The following is an 18,041-nucleotide window of genomic DNA, read 5'->3' as shown; positions in this document are numbered from 1 at the left end:
TGCTATTGATCGCTTCCCTAATTCTGCATAAACTCGTAGATATCAGATACGTGGTCTCTAAACATAAATTGAATTCATTTTAGATAGACCAATCTATCATGGTCTTAGTACCACTTGATAAATCTTCTCTATTCAAGTTTTTTTTTTTTTTTTTTTTTCAGCGTCAGTTCAGAATAACAGATCCAGAGGCAGAGCCAATAATGGATGCAAAGTAGGCCTCCATCGCCTAACTGTTGTTAGCCTAGGCCTACTTTACTGTTACTAACCATGATGATAACTTAATAATGTTTAAAATTTATTTACAAATACAATGTTACTAGATCTATCATCTAGTTGTTGACTAGTACAGTAGGCCTACTTTGTTTACCGAAATTGAGATCGGTCTGTATCTGGTCGTCGGGGGATATGTTTCGCGGAGACTCCGTCTCCCCTCCTATGACCAGGGTGATGACTGGAGAGCAATAATGTCAAAAAATAAACTTTTTAGACTCCTCTGGACAGACGGATCTTTCTGTCTACCTACTTTGCTTTGGTACAATGGTATCACCAATGGTAGGGTTCTAAATGGTAGGGTTCTAAGTTAGACTTAGGCCTCTACTTCTTAAAATTAACATTAGGCCTGGTGGTAAATGTTCAGCTTTTACACTACAAATAGACATCTAGTACAAGTCAAAAGTGCAGGTAATGCTTGAATTTACACATTACTGTGTCTGTGTTGAAAATTGTTAAGTGTATGCTAGACAGTCTAGTAATGCTAGTTATCTATTATTGCTAACTTTGAAAGGAGACTCATGCATGTGCAGAATGGAATGCTATTTTTTGCCTAAACAGCAACTAGCAATGTCAAGAGTGTTTACATCACACTCACAGAGCTCACTACTATGAAGGTATACGACGAGGAAGGTCAAAGGGGCATCCTACCAGTCTGCATGGTGGGTAGGGCATTTATCCATGAAGATTTAGTATCATTTGGAGCACAAGAGCGATCAACTACATCCTAGTAGAGTTCTATTTGCCCATTTATAAGAATTGCCATTTCTTGTTCCATGTGTCACAGCTGCCCTCAACACTAGCGCGATCATATGGCGTCCCCATGCGCCAAAACGGCACTTATGTACAGCAACAGGGTACAAGTGTATATTTACCCTCAGCATCTGCCATCTTATCACATGCGCATTGCTCCCTGTTTGATAATGTCATGAGCAACAGACATCACATACATTTACAGAATGCTCCTTTAGGCATTACATGTATTTACAAAGAACTACAATGTCAGCCTTCTTTGAACTGCTTATAATGGCTTGCAATATGCACTTTATATTCCTTCCACATAGGCCATGTAATCTGCGTTTGGACTGGAATTGCCAAGTTTGAGCTTGACCATGGCTTTGCCCATGCCAACAGGAGGTGTGCTTACAAGCACTGCAAGTGGGGCCCCTGGTGCTGGGCTACCCAACCTCACCTCCACTGGTTTTTTGGGCCAAATGACACCTGGTGCAGGTCTCCTGGGCCAGGATACCATCACAGCAAAGCTGGGCCAAGAGACAGAGCTCCAGAAGATGCTGGCTGATGAGAGGATGCGGGGAGAGATGCACAAGACTAACTACCAGATGCTGAAGGCTGAGCACACAAAGTAGGTCTTGTCACTCAGAGAGGAGTAGAAACCATGGCTGTGATTACCAGTACTCCCCTACATAAATTATCTCTCTTTAAGTTTTGGTTTAGTTTGTTCACATGATGGGAGAAATTCATTGTATTTCTCTGCACACACTATTTGTATACACTTTGTTGTACTAATTTTGCATTGTGCATTTTTGATTTTGAGAGAGGCTATTCCTACATTTTACAAAAAGTGGAATTGAGCAGTAGTCAAAATGGGCAGGCATATATCATGCATAAAACAAAACAAAACATGCTTTCTGTAATATTTGAAAACTTTTCTTACTGGACACTAATAGAAAATAGAAGAGAGAGTTGAGAGAAAGGATGGATCTCTGAAACTGTATGTCAACAATCTAACGTAAGTGAGACATTGATTCAGAATTGTTGTTCTCTTGTCCTGAGAAGGTTATGATGATAAAATCATCAGTAATTTCTTTACTTTCTTCGTGTTGTATACATGAACACCTCATCTCGAGTGTAAATTGTTTTCAACTACTGAACTAGCATTGTATTTACATTTTAAATGAATGAAAAATATAATAATGAGGGGTGAAGGTTCATGTGTGAGTTTCTCTAATTTGTCTCCTTCTACATTGCATATTTTGTTGTCACGAACTTATCAGTTTGATGATGGATGAATATGTCTACTGTCTAAATTAGAATTTCTGAAAAACTCTAAAAAAATTTGTTGTATTGATGAATGCCAGATTGCAGGATGAGAACCGGCGACTGCAGCGGGAGACAGAATCGCTGAGAGATGACTGCAGAGTCATGGAGGAACGTCTCCAGCAGCTCCTAAACAAGAGCAATCGAGAGCTGGCTGTGAAGATGGCGGAACTGGAAGAGCTTAGGGCCCAGGTAAGAGACTGCAGGCCTTGTCATTGCATGAGTGTGATGGCATTTGCTTATTATTCATATTCATCCATCATATTTATGCACTCTTGCAGGGTAGCCATTAAAAATTGTTACATATGGTACAAAATATGTGACCCACTACAACAAAAGGATCCGAAAGTCGGGGTGAGGACAATTTTCTGAGACTGGCATGACATTATTCCCTTACTGTTCTTCTTTAATTTCCCATGTAGCGCAATTCATAAAAGTACTCCGTTGCGGAGGTATTGATTATTTTATTAGAGCATGTCAAGTGGTTGAAGAAATCAGAGTTTTGAGAAAAATGCCTTCAAAGTTTTCCTTCTGACGCTATCATGATCAAGGGGAGACAATACAGTTTTCACCGCTTGACAATAGAAGCCACGGTCCTAGTGACCTCAGTGATGTTCATTCAAGCTTAGCGCCCGCAGTCTTACGCACGACCAATCAGTAATAGGGATGCCACACACTGACCAATAAGATCACTCTCTTGTTGCTAGGGGCAGAGTCTCGCTTGGGCGCTAAATCCAAATCTTCGGACACGTTTCTGTGTCGTTGAAAGTCAGAAAATCATGGCTTAGAAAAACTCTGATCTCTTGCCTTTCCTTTGATCATTAAGCTTCGAGATTTTGGCAGATGATAAAAAAAACATTGGACTACAAAGTTATGCCAAAAACAGAAATTCACTGGTTTTGACCAATTTTGATGATGTGACTTCAAACTCGATTTTCTCGGCTCAGCTGTCAGCGACTTTAGGATCTTTTTGTTGTACCGGGTCACATATTTTCTTTGTATATATATGAAAGGTGCTGTGGAATTCATGAAGAAAACTGAATACAAATAGAATTAAAAATACACAAAAAAGTAATAATTCATTTCACTTCAAGACCAATCATTAATATATGAATGGAACACAAGAGGTAAGTCCTTTACTGCTCGAGATGCCACCTTTGGGTGAAATTTGATTGAATTGTAGAGAATTTGCCAAAGAGTAGCAAAACCTCCAATACTTCGCAATGGCTCGTGATACAAAGAATTGTTTCTAATTCAGCATCTCTTTTATGTTTTAGAGAAAGAGATTTCATATCAAGCTTTTCTCAAAGAATAGCAAGAACCAAAACCAAATAAACACCAAACTCAAAAGCAGTTTGCTTTTGAGATTGTCAAGTTGTGATGGTTGTTGTCCTAGTCTGAAGAAAGTTCAGGTGTAGATGCAATCATTCTAGAAATGGCATTCATCTTTGTTACATTACTTCCTACCTTTATAAACAGTCTCTTACACCAGACAAGCTGGAGCTGATCAAACTGAAGATCGCAGAGGATCTGGAGAAGCCATTCCGGGAGCGTTTCACCCAGCTGGAGAGTGAGGTAGAGCACTATCGCACCGAGTTTAACAAGCTGCGCTATGAACACTCCTTCCTCAAGTCCGAGTACGAACACGAGCAGGCGGAACACAAAAGGATGGTGGAGGAAGTCAAGATGCAGTATGAAACTGAGGTATGGTTGGAGGTAGCCATGCCCCTGTTTCGTTTCTGACTCATAGTGCATTGACCAAAATTGATGTCTATGAAACCTTCACCAAATTTGTAAATGATCAGCAAAACCTTCACATGTAAGACTTGCCCTTGCCTAGAAAAAAAAAAATAAATTCCTCCAATGCCATAAATCATAGATTTCCTGAACTTTACGGAGGAAGAGATGTAACTTGAGTAGAGTTTGTGTCAGAGTGTGATTCTCTGCTGTATTTTAAAAAGCAGTCAACGAAATATATTCTGTATGATACTGTTTACTTTTAAGATGATTTTTTGAGAATTATAGGGCAATTAAGAACCACACTGATGGAATGATGAAAGACAGTAGAAAAAGTAAGTGATTGCCCTCCTTAGAGATGATAAACAAAGCATTTGTGTTATGGGAGATAATACTTTTGAGAGTTTGCTAAGTTTGTAAATGAGATATTGATTGACTCTTGAAATTTGTGGAAATAAAAACAGCACAAAAATACTGCTTGTACAGTATTTCAAAGTAGGAACTTTTTAAGTAAGAAAAAAATGTAGAAAGTGTGATATGCCACTCTTGTGATGTCTCAGGCATGTAGCCAACGTATTTCAAGTGATTTACTCGCATGCAAATCCCGATTCAAGTCACATAGATATCTGTCATAGGTTTGATTTTTTTGTTAAATGTGTGTTTCCTTTTAGTTTCTGTTAAAGTTTTTGTGCATGTGTCTGCTTGTCTGTCTGTTTGTATATGTATGTACTTTAGGTAAGGTATATAGGACAAATGTCAAAATTGTGATGTATGTGACTTTACTGCAACATTTCAGATTGCTAATCTAGTGAAGGACAAAGAAGCCATCATAGCAAAATACAGCCAGGAAAACACCCATGACAGTGACAAAGTCCGCACACTGTACAGAGATAATGCACAACTCAACCTCAAGGTCAAAGGTGAGATAGGACGGAGATTCAGTTTGATTTATTTTTTATAAAACATCTTTCCCAAGCTTTGATGAATGCAGTGTTTTGATTTTGCAAACCAAAGCCTTGACCGATTAGTCCATTTCAGTGTCTTGTGTTTTACTGAGATGATAACATTGGCTACTTTAATTAGCTATAAAATATGCTTTGTAGCCAGCGCTGAAGGCCTCACACCTGTATGAAAATAGAAAGAACCATCTTGAGCCCAATCGTTATGTTAGACCAAGTTTGGGGAAAACTTTATAAGTTAGACCAGTTTTAGGGCAAGTAATTAGACTAGATTTATGAAGAAGAATTCCTAAACAAAACACCGTACACCTCAGTAGGGGGCTGAACATGCCTTCTTTTGACTTCAATGAGACTAAATTTGTTTTATGGGAGATTCAGAAAACATACACAGTTTTTGGCTGATTAAATGGTAGTCTTCTTTTAGAAGCTCAGAGTGGAGTCTGAGCAGAAAGACAAGATGCTTTGTAAGCACTTGTTTGATTGCCTGGGGCAAGTGAAAATCAAAGTTGGGTAAGTGTTTTGGAAAAATGAGAAAAAAATGTTTGACTGAATTGGGTAGGCAAAGAGGATTGAAGCCAGCTTTTAACACTTTTCTCTTTCAAACCCACAAAGTCAACCACACAGAAGCCCAAAGATAATGACTATTTGCTGATACAAACACTCTAATTTCATTTCAGCCACTTTTAGCACCAACGCAATGCAATACCAGCACTTCGTTGAACCAAATTTGTTACTTTAATGTGTTTAAGTGTGTGCTATTTATTTGTATGATTACATTGAAGTATTTTAAAGTCCTTGACATGCAAGTCTTTTTCTCAAAAATTTCCTTAGATATTTATTCATTTTTTTTACAAGTCAGAGAAATCTCTCCAGCATGCGTACCATATGACATACATAGTACTGAAAGGGATATTGTATGCGCCAAATATTTTGTGAGGTCTTTATTTTCACAAATTTCGCAAGTCAGGTGCTATTCACAAAATAAATGACACGCAACAATAATGACTCTGATCCCGATATGAATGTGACACACACGTATACATTTCACCGTTCAGTACAGTGCGCCATGATCGCCAATTTAACCACTCGTGAACTCATTGGAAAGTCCCTATTTGCGAAAATTTTGACTTGCTAAATATATGCCGTACAAAGTAAACCAGACTCCACCCTTCCCTTCCAGGTCTCCTCACAGAGCTAGATGAGATCCGAGCACAGAGGGAACAGGTGGGCTTGCAGTCTGACCACGTCTCCAGGCTTCAGGCCAGGCAGCTTTCTGAACATGCAGCCAACATCAAGGCACTACAGGTGACAGGAAAATCTTCACACAGATGTTGCCTTTCTAGAAGTGAAATATAACGTATGACATCCCCACAGGAATTATATTTCCCTCAAGAGAAATATATATGAATTAGATATGGACTCCAGGAGAAAATATAGCTCCCAAGGAACTGGTTTATGCTCACAAAAACCTTCTAAACCATGATTCTGTCAATGAAACCATCTGCCAATGATTGATAAGGTAATAAAAAGACATTGCAGGAAAACATGCAAGTTATGCATAGTTCAGGGAAACATGCATTGTAATGTGTCATTTGATAAGTGTACTACAAGTACTGCACCAGTCATTCATTAAGAGATGATGTCACTGACAGAATCTTGGTTTGGAAAGCCTTTTTTGTTAAGGTGTATCCAAGTAACTTGACGAAAATATCAGAAATTTATTTAAAGATGTATTGCACATCTATAGATATTCTTTTGGCAGCCTAAAGTGATTATCAGAGTATAGTGACTCAATACAGTGGACTCCCATTATAACGAATTAATCAGGACTTGCGGTCTTCTTTCATTGTATCGAGATTTCATTGTAACCGTACAAATGAGCAATGAAATACATAGATCGGATAATGTTGCAACCTGAATTTGTGCTTCGTTGTGACCGAAATTTTGTTATAACCATTATTTGTTATAAAGGGAGTGTACTGTATAAGTCAATATGCATTTGCATTGCATAGTCCCTTTAGGTATTGTTTATCATTTGGAGTAGTGATTTAAAAAGTGTTTGAGTCACCACATTTGATGCATATGTGTACGTCAGTCGTATCACAAAACATTCTACCATGTAAAGATTTTGTAACACAGCCTAAAATATAAAGAGATATCACTAGTTTTCTCATTAAACTGTAACTGGATAGCTTAGTCTACAAACAATTTTATCATAACTATTGTTCACATTTTGTGTATTTAACAATACTTAACATTGATTATACTGATTAAAATTTTTACACTGGTTGTTTCTATTTCTAACTTAAATTTTAGAACTAATTTGAAGCAATAAAGCTGGGTTTCTGTTTCATCTACAAATGGTAAATAATGCCATTAAATTGTCCCAATCCCCACCCAGAGTGAGAAGGAGTCCCTACAGCTCCACATGGAACAGCTACAGAAGGAGCTGAGCATCTCACAAGATGCCCACCAGAGTGCAACCACAAGGGTTCATGACCTTGAGAAACAGAACATGGAGCTTCGGGGTCGCCTGGAGGAGATGCAGCACCGACACAAGATGGAGGTCACTGACCTCAAGATGGAGGCCACCAGGAGCCGTGGGGAGCTGGAGAGGGACAGGGATGGGCTGACCAATGAACTGGAAGGTCAGTCAGCCTCAGCTACATTGCTCATCGATTTGTTTGATGTGATTTAGTTTCATACAGGTTATGCATGTGCTCATTTTCTCTTCTGCTTTCAAATGTATGTTTACATATTTTGTATTTCATTAATTTCTTTTAACTTTTGTATCTGGAAGAATTAAGGTATTGGAAGTAAAATTTTGTTTAATTGAATTTGAATTGAATTGAGAATCATGTGTCTAAACATTATAGTGGTCATAGGTCGGAGGTCAAGGTCAAAGACTACTGCACTTTGGTCATCAATATCATTCTCCAGTCGTAACTCCAGCTAGGAATATCTATTGCAAAGATAATTTGGTAAGGAGAGGAATAAATCAACCATCAGTTGTCTAAAATGGTATGTGAAAGGTCAAGGTTGAGGGTCACCCAATTAAGCTAAATATCATTTCTGGAATTTCTGGAATTATCTGAAATTTACTAGGTTGGTTGAAGTCCAACTATAATACTAGTAATGGATGGAAATAAATTTGAAAATATTACATTTTTACTGAGAGGTTTGAAACCCAATCCTTGTCTGTGTTAAAGATCAATGAGTGCTATTAAAAATGTTCATGATGATCAACATTCTTATAGGCTGCTATGGTGATTGCATGGGAAGCATAGGCATCACAGTTGAATGAGTTCAGCCCTGAAAGTGCTCCAAATTTATAGTTTTTGGAGCAACACTCCAATTTTCAATTCTTATTTCATTTTTTGACAAGAACATATAGACATCACTTTTTTTGGTAACAGAAAAACTTAATGTTGCAATGACTTTAAATCTTTAACAAATATGAGCTCATTCAACAGAGGAAAGACCTCAAGATATAGATTGAATTAAGCCGTGAGAACACTCTCTGTAAGAATGACCCTCTCATGAAAATGTTTGTGTATAGTGCCTAATTATCCCTTTATAACGGTACATTGCAGGTTTAAAGGCTAAGTGTGAGGTATTGCAGAAAACACTGGAGTCCCAAAAAGATGCAATAGCTGAGAAGGAGAAGGAGGTGGCCAGGAAGATGCAGGCTGTCCGTGAGGAGGAGTGGGAGAGGGTCAACAGACTGGAAGGAGAGAAGTAAGCTTTTTGAAATCTCCTTCTTTCCTACTTTTTAAACTCCTTCAGTATTGAGATAACGGTTCCATGACATTTGCTCCTGCGACAATTACTCCCATGAAGTATCTGCTTCCTAAGCCAATGCTGTACACTCACACTGGCACTGGTTCGATGGTCCAGGACCAGTAAAAATCACTGTTGGACCAGTAACTTTCAGGAATGGACCAGTAAAAATGGAAAAAGTGGGTACCTACTGGTCCAACAGACAGAACAAACCGGTAGAAAAAATGGGTTAGTGTGCAGCCATGGCTAAGCCAAACATAAATTCTACCAACAAACATAACCCTATTGAAACCGTAATCCTAATCCTAATCCTAATTCTTTATACATCAAACTAACACCTAAAATCCTAGCACAACCCTAACCCTAACCTTAACCCTAATTCCTTGGAGAAAATGAGACCAGAGCAATTGTCACAGGAGCAAATGTTGTTGATTTCAAAAGAAATGGAGTATGGTATCGTTCATTCTCCGAAATAGATAGTCACACAAAATTTAGTGTTGTATTTATTCCTGCCTTGCAGATCAGCCAAGAAAAAAAAGAAAAGAAATTGCAATTAAGGACCCTGTGGTGGAGTATTACCATGGAGTAGGAAGGCTGGCCCGGCTTGGATGTATTTAAGAATTGAAACAAATAGTGTACAACTTTATCTCTGATCTCTTTATAAGTGCACACTCGGTCAAAGAATCTTCACGTGAGCCCATCGTTATCAATGAGGGATGAATGCCACCATTTGTGGTTTTGTAATGTACACTGCTTCTAGGTCTTTAAGCCCCTTCAGTTTTCAGATTACATGTGACATTTTTCAAAAGTAGCAGGGTATGGTTTCCTTCATTCTTCCCAAATAGATGGTCACCCAAAATTGTAGTTTTATGTATGTTTATTCTCTTGCAAATTGGTAAAAAAAAATATATATATATGTATATAATAATAATACAATTAACTTGCCAAACACCATTGTCTTCAATTCAAGAAATACAAACTTTTGGAGTGTTATGTTGGACTTGATGATGATCAATATTATTTACTCCTCATTTTTTTATTTACATTTCCTCATGTACATTAATATTTGATTTTGATTTATGGTATTTGGTCTCCAGGAAAATTTCTTGCCTAATTGTTGTTCTTTAAGTGATGTACTGTTGTATGTTGTCATGAAAAGAAATGCACTCTTTCCTATACTTCACTAATTTTTCTTGATTAAAATAGTATGCTCTACCTGGATAAAAATTTCCTTGAATTTATAATTCTGGGATGAATCTGAAATCAGATTAAGTCTATTTTTGATAAGTGTCACATAACATGTAAAAAGGTGGATATGTAATTGTGTCTGCACAAAACTAGATTTCTTACTCAAGAGATTTAGTTATCAGAGACAAATTTTCGATGTCATCAGTGTGAGTGTATCTACACGTAATGGTTTCTGTGTTACAATATATACAGCTCCCTAATGTATGTTTGAATAGATTCAGGCAGAAAGTGGTGATCAATGCTGCCCTTATTTGCTCATTTGCTCTCTTTGTCTCTATTCCTATAAATATTTAAAGGCTTGACTTAGAATCACGTCTCCAAGAAATCGAGCGGCTAAAGATTGATGAGGAGACGAGGCATTATGCGGAGAAGGAGGCAGGAGAAGAGAGAATCAGAGAAGCTGAGAAAAGACAGGAACAAACAGAAAGAGAGCTTCAAACTATAAGGTATGAATGTCGCCCTCTAGGGAACAAATAAAAAACACTTCATGATGGTATATCAAGGCTGGTGTTGGCAAAAGAATAATTTATATTCTTGCATTGACTTGTTTTTATTGTAACTGAATGGATTATTCCTTTGATTGCTATTGCTCCAGAAATTGAAAATGGAGTAATACTTGACTATCACATTTCAACAGGTGCATATGAATACATAACACAGGTAGCATATTTTGGCATGTTAGCTGGGTTACAAAATATGTTGCTACTATACATGCTTGTGACCCCCAGGCCAAGAGTTGCTAATGGATGGACCCATTTTAAGCAGTTTTTTTTTTCTTATCCTTTTTCTTTGTGATTTTTTAAAAATCTCCTTTACCCCTCTTGCTCCCTCTCTATCTGTCTGTCTGTCTATCTCTCTCTTACCTTCCCTCTGTCCACTTTCTCTACCTCTCTGTGAAACCCTTCTCCATCTACCCCCTTCATTCTTCGTCTCTCATCCCTTTTTCTGATTTTCTCTCTGTGCCCTCTCTTTTTTTTTCTCCCTTCCTCTATCCCTCCCTATTTCTCATTCTTTCTCACACAAACACACATGCACACACACTTTCTGTCCACCAAGAGCAAAGATGGAGCACCAGACGTCTCTAGGCAAGGACTTAGAGCAGGAGCAGACGATGAACACACAGCTGAGGGAGAAGTGTACCAGGTTGAAGGCTGAGCTGAGAGACTCCCAGGCAGCTGAACAGGATCTGATGGCAGAAAATGATAAACTGAAAGGTGCAGTTCACAGACAGCTTGACAGTAGAAGAATTATGTAATTGTAAGGGTCAAGGGCAATTACCCTTTCGGTAATTACCCCAGACCCTTCCCCCGATAATAACCCTATTTTAATCTCCTAATCCTGAACCTAATCCTAACCCTGACCCAAACTCCAAACCCTAAACCTAACCCTACCCCAAATCTTTGCTCTAACCTTATCACTAACCAGTAATTAGCCGGAGAATAACTGCCCTCGAGGGGTAGTTGCCCTGATACGAATTGTCATGTGAAAGCTTGTAAACCCAGTTTAAAACAAAGCACAAACATGCATGAATGGAAAGTGAGCTCTTTCTCATCATTGAGATGTGCCATGAGAGAGATTATTTCCACAGGGACTGTCACTAAAGCTGAATGTTTTGCTCATTGTCGGTGACAGGCAGATCAGATAATTAATTTGAAATGCTTTCACACTGAGATGTAAATCTTAGCAGCGCTGGGCGACAAGACCCCGTATCTACAAAATCTCAAATGTTCAGGACAGAAAAAAAAGCAACAACATGGCAGCCAAAGCACTATATCCAGTTGGATAGCCTGTCCCTTGACACGCAGTAGTGGCTTCATATTTCTGATAAGACAGCTAGGATGTGGACAGGACATCACCTAACTGATTATCTGACCATTAATCCCCCCCTCCAAAAAAAAAAAAAAATAATAATAATAGAAATTTTCACTAAATTGGAGGTACGAGGTTTTGTCACCCTATATATCCTTGTACAGAAACACTTGAAATGCTTCAGAATGAACTAGTCTTGGTCAAGGCTGGGATGGAGAGAGAAGCAGAGCGAGGGGAGGAAAAGTTGACACAGCACAAGATGTCTTGGATGGATGAGAAGACACAGCTGGAGCGGAGGCTAGACGAGCTGGAAAGAAAGATGAAACAGGCCCAGAAACACAGGGAGGAGGCAGTGCAGGCCCACGCAAAGGTAAAGATCAAAACCCAAGGGCTTGTGATATTCACATAGTCAGGTAGGAAGTAAGAATATTGTCATTATGATTTTGTTTTACATCATCACCAAAGAAAAAAGGGGGGGCACAAATATATATCCATTCAAGTGGATGCTGAACTTTAACCTGTTAAGGACTGACTCATTTTGCTACAACACGCATTTCCCATAGACACCTGCCCAAGTATACTCAGGACTCATCCTCAACAGGCTAACACCTTTCTCAGACCTCAGATTTCATTTGATTGTGGTCATGGCCATCTTGGCCTTGACTCTCACATTTTGGAGAAGGTATCAGGGCCAGTTTGCGGGGATTACATCTAGGCTAAAATTGGTTACCTTGGTACCTTAAAGGGGATGGCTAGTAACTGATCAGTGGGAATCAGTGGGAATGCTGGGAATGATTGTTCCAATTCTTGTGAGATTCATTTGAAAATACATTATATATCTATTGTTTTGTAAAAAATTATTTCCTTTAGAACGGTCTCATATTCATGTAATGTGCAGTTTAATGCCCCGTCACTGTACAGGCATGCTAACCTAGACACATTAAACTGCACATTATTTGAATATGAGACCATTCTGAATCAAATTATTTTCACACAACAATAGATATATAATGTACTCTTAAATGAATCCCATAAGGATTGGAACAGTCATCCCGCAGCATTCCCACTGATTCCCACTGATCAGTTACTAGCCATCCCCTTTAATTTTTTTTCACTTTTACTGACATTGATTTGACTGATGTCTCTTTATCTAGCAACAAAAGTTACCACTGTTGTTTTAGGATACAGGGGCGGATCCAGGGAGGACAGCAACCGGCGCACGCCCCCCCTTTATTTTTTGTTGAAACAAAAGAAATAAAAAGAAAAAAATGTGGGGAGGGGTGCGTGCGCCCCCCTTTAATTTTGTAAACGCGCCCCCTCTTTACGAAATTCCTGGATCCGCCCCTGCGATATGATACTGCACATGTAGCAACTCAATATCTATCTAATGACAATACCAGGGGAAATACTGTATACGCTATAATTTTCGCGTACATAAATTTTCGCAAATTGCCGCTGTCACACATTTTCGCGAATGGTTAAATTCGCGATTGGGGACCAGAGAAAATATGAAGTGGCAAAGAAAGTGTGAATTTTCAACTTACTAGCAATAAGAATGATACTAGTTATACACTGCATGAAAAAAACTTACCAAACTCTGCGAACTAGTAAGTTAGAATTCAACATTTTTGAAGTGGTTAAGTCCATCGCGCTAGATTTCTGACGAGTGGTATGAGGGGTTGCGATAATGGATTGGCTCTACAGTGTTCGTCAGTAGACGTGGACTAGCCCGACCACCCCAGACGCTGTTAATACGCTGTGTTGTGCGAATGCTACTTACGTACGGTAATTGGGCTGTGTATACTAGTTAGTAGTTAGACGTGGACGTGCTATATGTATGTAAACAAGCTTAGCCAGTATGGTCTGTTCGGTAAGCCGTGACATGGTATACTAGTACTGAAGGCAAGGTATACTAGTACTCAAGGCAAGGGATTCATTTTGGAAGGTAATATTTTCGCATGTTGTTAATTTCGCGAATAGCTCCCGACTCGCGAAATTCGCGAAAATAAAACCCACGCGAAATATATAGCGTATACTTAGATTTTAGACTGCACTCTGGAAGGAAATATATGTGTGCAGCAATACAGATCTGTGAAAAGGTGGGGAAATCTTTCATTTCTGTCTTCAAACTTACTACTATTAGATTACTATTACTATTAAATTTTCTAGTTACTGTTACCAGAATTGTGGCCCTGCCTTCTTATTGCCTGTCAGTATTTCAGATGGTTGAAGACATCCAGCTCTGATGAGTTTTTAATAATTTTGGAGCTTACAATCCCTCCATTCAAAATCAAACCTTGATGAATATAAAAAAATCTTATTTGACAAACTTTTGCTAGTTGTGTGTTGCACTGTCATGTTTAAAAACATCACAGACCGTATTGGCTTGATCATATGAAGATGCTTTCATTGTATAGAAGCTACAGAGAACTTGTAAAGACATGCAAGCAATGAATCGTTTTATTTCCATGTTCTTCATGTAGAATTCTGTGAAGTTGGGAGTTGTTTACATCACTAAGCAACATTTAAGTGTCTTTTCCTGCGGTTGCAATGATAGATTTGCTGTGATATGTCTTGTCCATTGTTACTATCATTGTGGCATGCAGAAAAAGAAAAAGTATCAAAAGGTTGTCAACAGACTTCAGGACAAGAACCAACTCCTGGAGGCCAAGAATGAACAACTGGAGCTGGAGAAACAAGCTTTGAGGTAGGATGGAAGTGCAAAGCCCCTTACACTCTAGTGAGTTATTGGGATCACTTGATGTCTGGCGTCTGTTGTGTGTCAGACATTATGTGGTGTGTATCATGTGTAGACTTTGTACATTTATATCTTCTTCTTCTGGAAAACTTATGATTAGAATGTGAAGAAATGTGTCGGAAAATGTCGGGGGGGAGGGGGTGGGTTTGGAGTCGTGGTTTGTGTACAAATGGTGTTCGTGCTCCATCGGAGCTCCTAGAGCAGGGTCCAAATAACCTAAATTAATAAATTTTGATGATTATTAACATCATTATCTTCTCCCGGAAACTGATGGCTGGATTTGAACCTAAGGTTGGCTGGAACTTCATCATTTGAGGAGGGATTATAGATGGTACATACATGTGCTGGTGATTCCCCTAGGGGTACCTGAAAAGCCGAGCCCAATTACCCTAAATCATGAAGCAGTTGCCCAAGGGGAATCATCATGTAGCAATCCCAAATCTCAAAAGAGTTTGAAAATAGTTTACCTCAGAGGGAACGCCATGAAGACAAAGTGCCTCGCTTATATGAACACCAGACCCATTGGTCTGTGCTTGCTTGTGGCCATGTGCTTTTGTGTTGATATTCAATTCAATTCAATTCAATTCAATTCGTTTATTTCCATTTCAATCACAATAAAAACAACCTGAAGCATTCAGTGTTACAGATGAACTTAAAAAACAAGAACATATAAATGAAGCCACAACAAGGACATGAGAATTACAATCATGAATTGTTCCAGATTACAACAGGCAACAAGTAAAATGGAAAATGGTGTGCACATAAAAAGCCAATAGGGCCTGAAGGCGCCCGTACACCGGTGTTACAAATCATGTAGAATTGGAATCTAAGTTTTTAAAAAAAAATATCAAAAGTCATAAATCAGTTTTACACAGAAGATACACAGAGGAACATCAGACATGTTGATGAATGCCTTGGACTGCCACATGTAATGAACACGTAAAACCGTGTAACCAAGGTTAGTTTCTGACAAAGATATCCCTGGCTGATAACCAGCTGCTGTGCAGTTTGGTGGTTTGCTGGTTACTCGTCCCTTTTTACTCCTACGTGAACCAGTGTGTGTAAAGTTTGCTGTCATTTAGTTTTCATTTCATGTGGACAATTACACTTTTTAACTAACAATTGATGCAGAATTTGTTTCATATGAATTACTTGAGTCCTTTGTGTAAGCTATTGGAAATCCAGCAGTGTACAGGTTTCTTCAGGATAAGGGAGAGAGTGAGCTTAATTGGCAGCAGTTCGTGAAGCTGTCTTTCAAAATTGAAGTACTGTAAAACATGATATATTCGCGGCACGAAATTTTTGTGAATTGGAGCCGACGGCCTTTTTCGTGGCAAGAAATTTTCGCGAATTGCCTCTTGCGTTCAATGCATATAGTGTAGATAAGAAATTTCGCGTGCTTTTTAATTTCGTGAATCTTGGCGCTCGCGAAATTCGTGAAATTAAAATGCACACGAACATTTCTCGTTTTACAGTACTCTCTGCAGCTATGTTAGGAGTGTAGAAGCAAATGAGAGAAAAAAGAAAAAGAAAAAAGAAACCCCAAAAGAAACAGAAAACCTTTTACAATTATTGAAGATGTAGCCCATTACACTGAATGGGGCTTTTTAATCATTTACAGTTTTGAGACAAATGATTTATTTAAATAAAGGATAAATTTGTGCTTTTTATCTGCTTATAAAGTATTATGAGATGTCAAGTTATTTTTTTTTTTTTGAACATAGATGAGTAAAACAGTAGTTGATGCATATTCGATGGGCCCTGTCTATTAACAGTCTGGGGCATCCACTGATGCATAGGTGTTGTGTTTACATCCAAAATACAAAGTAAGAAAAAATATTTTTGTGTACAATGATCCCTTGCCATAGAAAAAAAAAAGTTGAAAAAGAGCAAAAAGAAAAAAAAAAAACAGATAGAGAGGAATTTTGTCCAAAATACAATGAGAACTATTGCACTTTGTACTTTCTATTGTGAAGAGTGAGATGAATGAAGGTCCATTAGCATTTTATGATAAGGCAATACTCCCTGCTTGTCAAGCTATTCAGACTTTGCCTTCATCCATCATGGGTTCTGCTATTGTCTGCAAACACCACCACTTATTTTCTGCCTCCACCAATCACTCTGTGATCCAGTGTATGACCTCTGACCTCTGATCTATTGTGTACGAATCATACTAGAGCGTGTGCTTGATGTGTCAAGATTCTGGTTCAACTCATTGAGTCCATAATAACAAAGCAACATGCCCTACATGTTGGTTTTTCGATGTGAGTTTTTCATCAAAGTGGACCACCTAATCCAACAAAAGAAATGAGTGCTGAAGCTGTCCAGTGCATCTTGCTGACTATTAATGGTTTCTACAGATATTGTACACCATGTGGTAGTAGTGTAGTGACTGGACTGTACAGATTAGAAAAGGGATGGCTAAGTGGAAAGTTGAAGGAAATGGGCTATTCTTTGCTGGGAATGACCTCCATGTACATACATGTATGTAGTGCCAGAGCATTGGTTCTAAAATGTGGGTTAGGGATAGAAACAATCAATGTGGAAATTTGAACCAGTATAATCGGTGTTAAGTATTGTTAGAAATACAAAATGCAGACAACAGTTATAACAAAAATGTTTCCAGACTTAACCATCTACAGTTATGTTTCGGATGTTTCGTGATGCAACTGACCGACACATATGCATCAAAAGTGATATCTTGAACATTTTTTAAATCACTGCTCCCAAAGGTAAACAGGACCTTTAAGGATTAATAGACACTTACAATTTCTATGTCACAAATGTGACAAAACATGAATGCAGTACTAATTCAGAGACAAGTGTACCTGGGTCCCGTTTTATCAAAAGATATTTGTAAAAATCGATTTTAAATTTCCTTACCACACAGGCTACCATAGACTTACAGTTGAAATAAACTATGTAATCAATTTTAACTTTTCATAAAACAGGGCTCAGACTAATGATCAGATGTATTTATATATAACTTGTGGAGACTGGATGGAATGTTAAAGTCAAATGTCTTTAATCTCAAATTAAATATCTGTGTTAATGAACTTTCATTGTCGACAGCATATCAAATTTCTTTGAGAAGCATCTCCTTATTTGAGAGTTTTAATATGGAAGTGTCAACTCTGTTCTCTTGATCCTGAAACATATATTACAATTCTGCAAGGAGTGAAATTTACTCCTAACCACACTCACACACACGCACACACATGCTATTGTCATGTGCTGCCCATACTATCAATTTGACGCCATACTGTACATTTTGGAAGCACAGTGTCATTCTATTCGCTCTCACCACAAGTGATCACAACTCTCACATGCAATCCTTCATTACATTAATTCTGAGAAGTTTAAAAGTTGTAAATGTGCATGTGAGTGGTGTATAGTTAAAGGGATGGTACATTATTGGCGGA

At 38.3% G+C, this 18,041-nt stretch overlaps 1 protein-coding gene across 1 annotated transcript; it reads left to right on the top strand.

Moving 5' to 3' along the window:
• The first annotated feature begins 1,382 nt into the window (after nucleotides 1-1,382).
• LOC139717707 (centrosomal protein of 83 kDa-like) lies at nucleotides 1,383-14,572 on the top strand. The gene is made up of 11 exons (XM_071629208.1): nucleotides 1,383-1,633; nucleotides 2,370-2,520; nucleotides 3,808-4,032; nucleotides 4,862-4,985; nucleotides 6,205-6,329; nucleotides 7,426-7,672; nucleotides 8,618-8,762; nucleotides 10,349-10,498; nucleotides 11,109-11,266; nucleotides 12,026-12,231; nucleotides 14,468-14,572. Exons 1-11 carry the CDS (start codon nucleotides 1,383-1,385, stop codon nucleotides 14,570-14,572), a joined length of 1,887 nt encoding a protein of 628 aa, XP_071485309.1.
• Nucleotides 14,573-18,041: the final 3,469 nt, after the last annotated feature.

Source organism: Diadema antillarum, unplaced genomic scaffold (assembly GCF_040938485.1).
Source record: "Diadema antillarum isolate AM-2024a unplaced genomic scaffold, OU_Dant_1.0 scf00000081, whole genome shotgun sequence".
NCBI classification, from domain to species: Eukaryota; Metazoa; Echinodermata; class Echinoidea; order Diadematoida; family Diadematidae; genus Diadema; species Diadema antillarum.
The sequence above is the reverse complement of the archived record's forward strand: the minus strand, read 5'-3'. Positions and strand labels throughout refer to the sequence as shown.

Excerpts from the sequence above, each read along its gene's own strand:
- LOC139717707 (XM_071629208.1), top strand. The coding sequence starts at position 1,383 with ATGGCTTTGCCCATGCCAACAGGAGGTGTGCTTACAAGCACTGCAAGT. Across the intron at positions 7,673-8,617 it reads GCTGACCAATGAACTGGAAG|GTTTAAAGGCTAAGTGTGAG; the intron begins GTCAGTCAGCCT and ends GGTACATTGCAG. Across the intron at positions 11,267-12,025 it reads AGAAAATGATAAACTGAAAG|AAACACTTGAAATGCTTCAG; the intron begins GTGCAGTTCACA and ends ATCCTTGTACAG.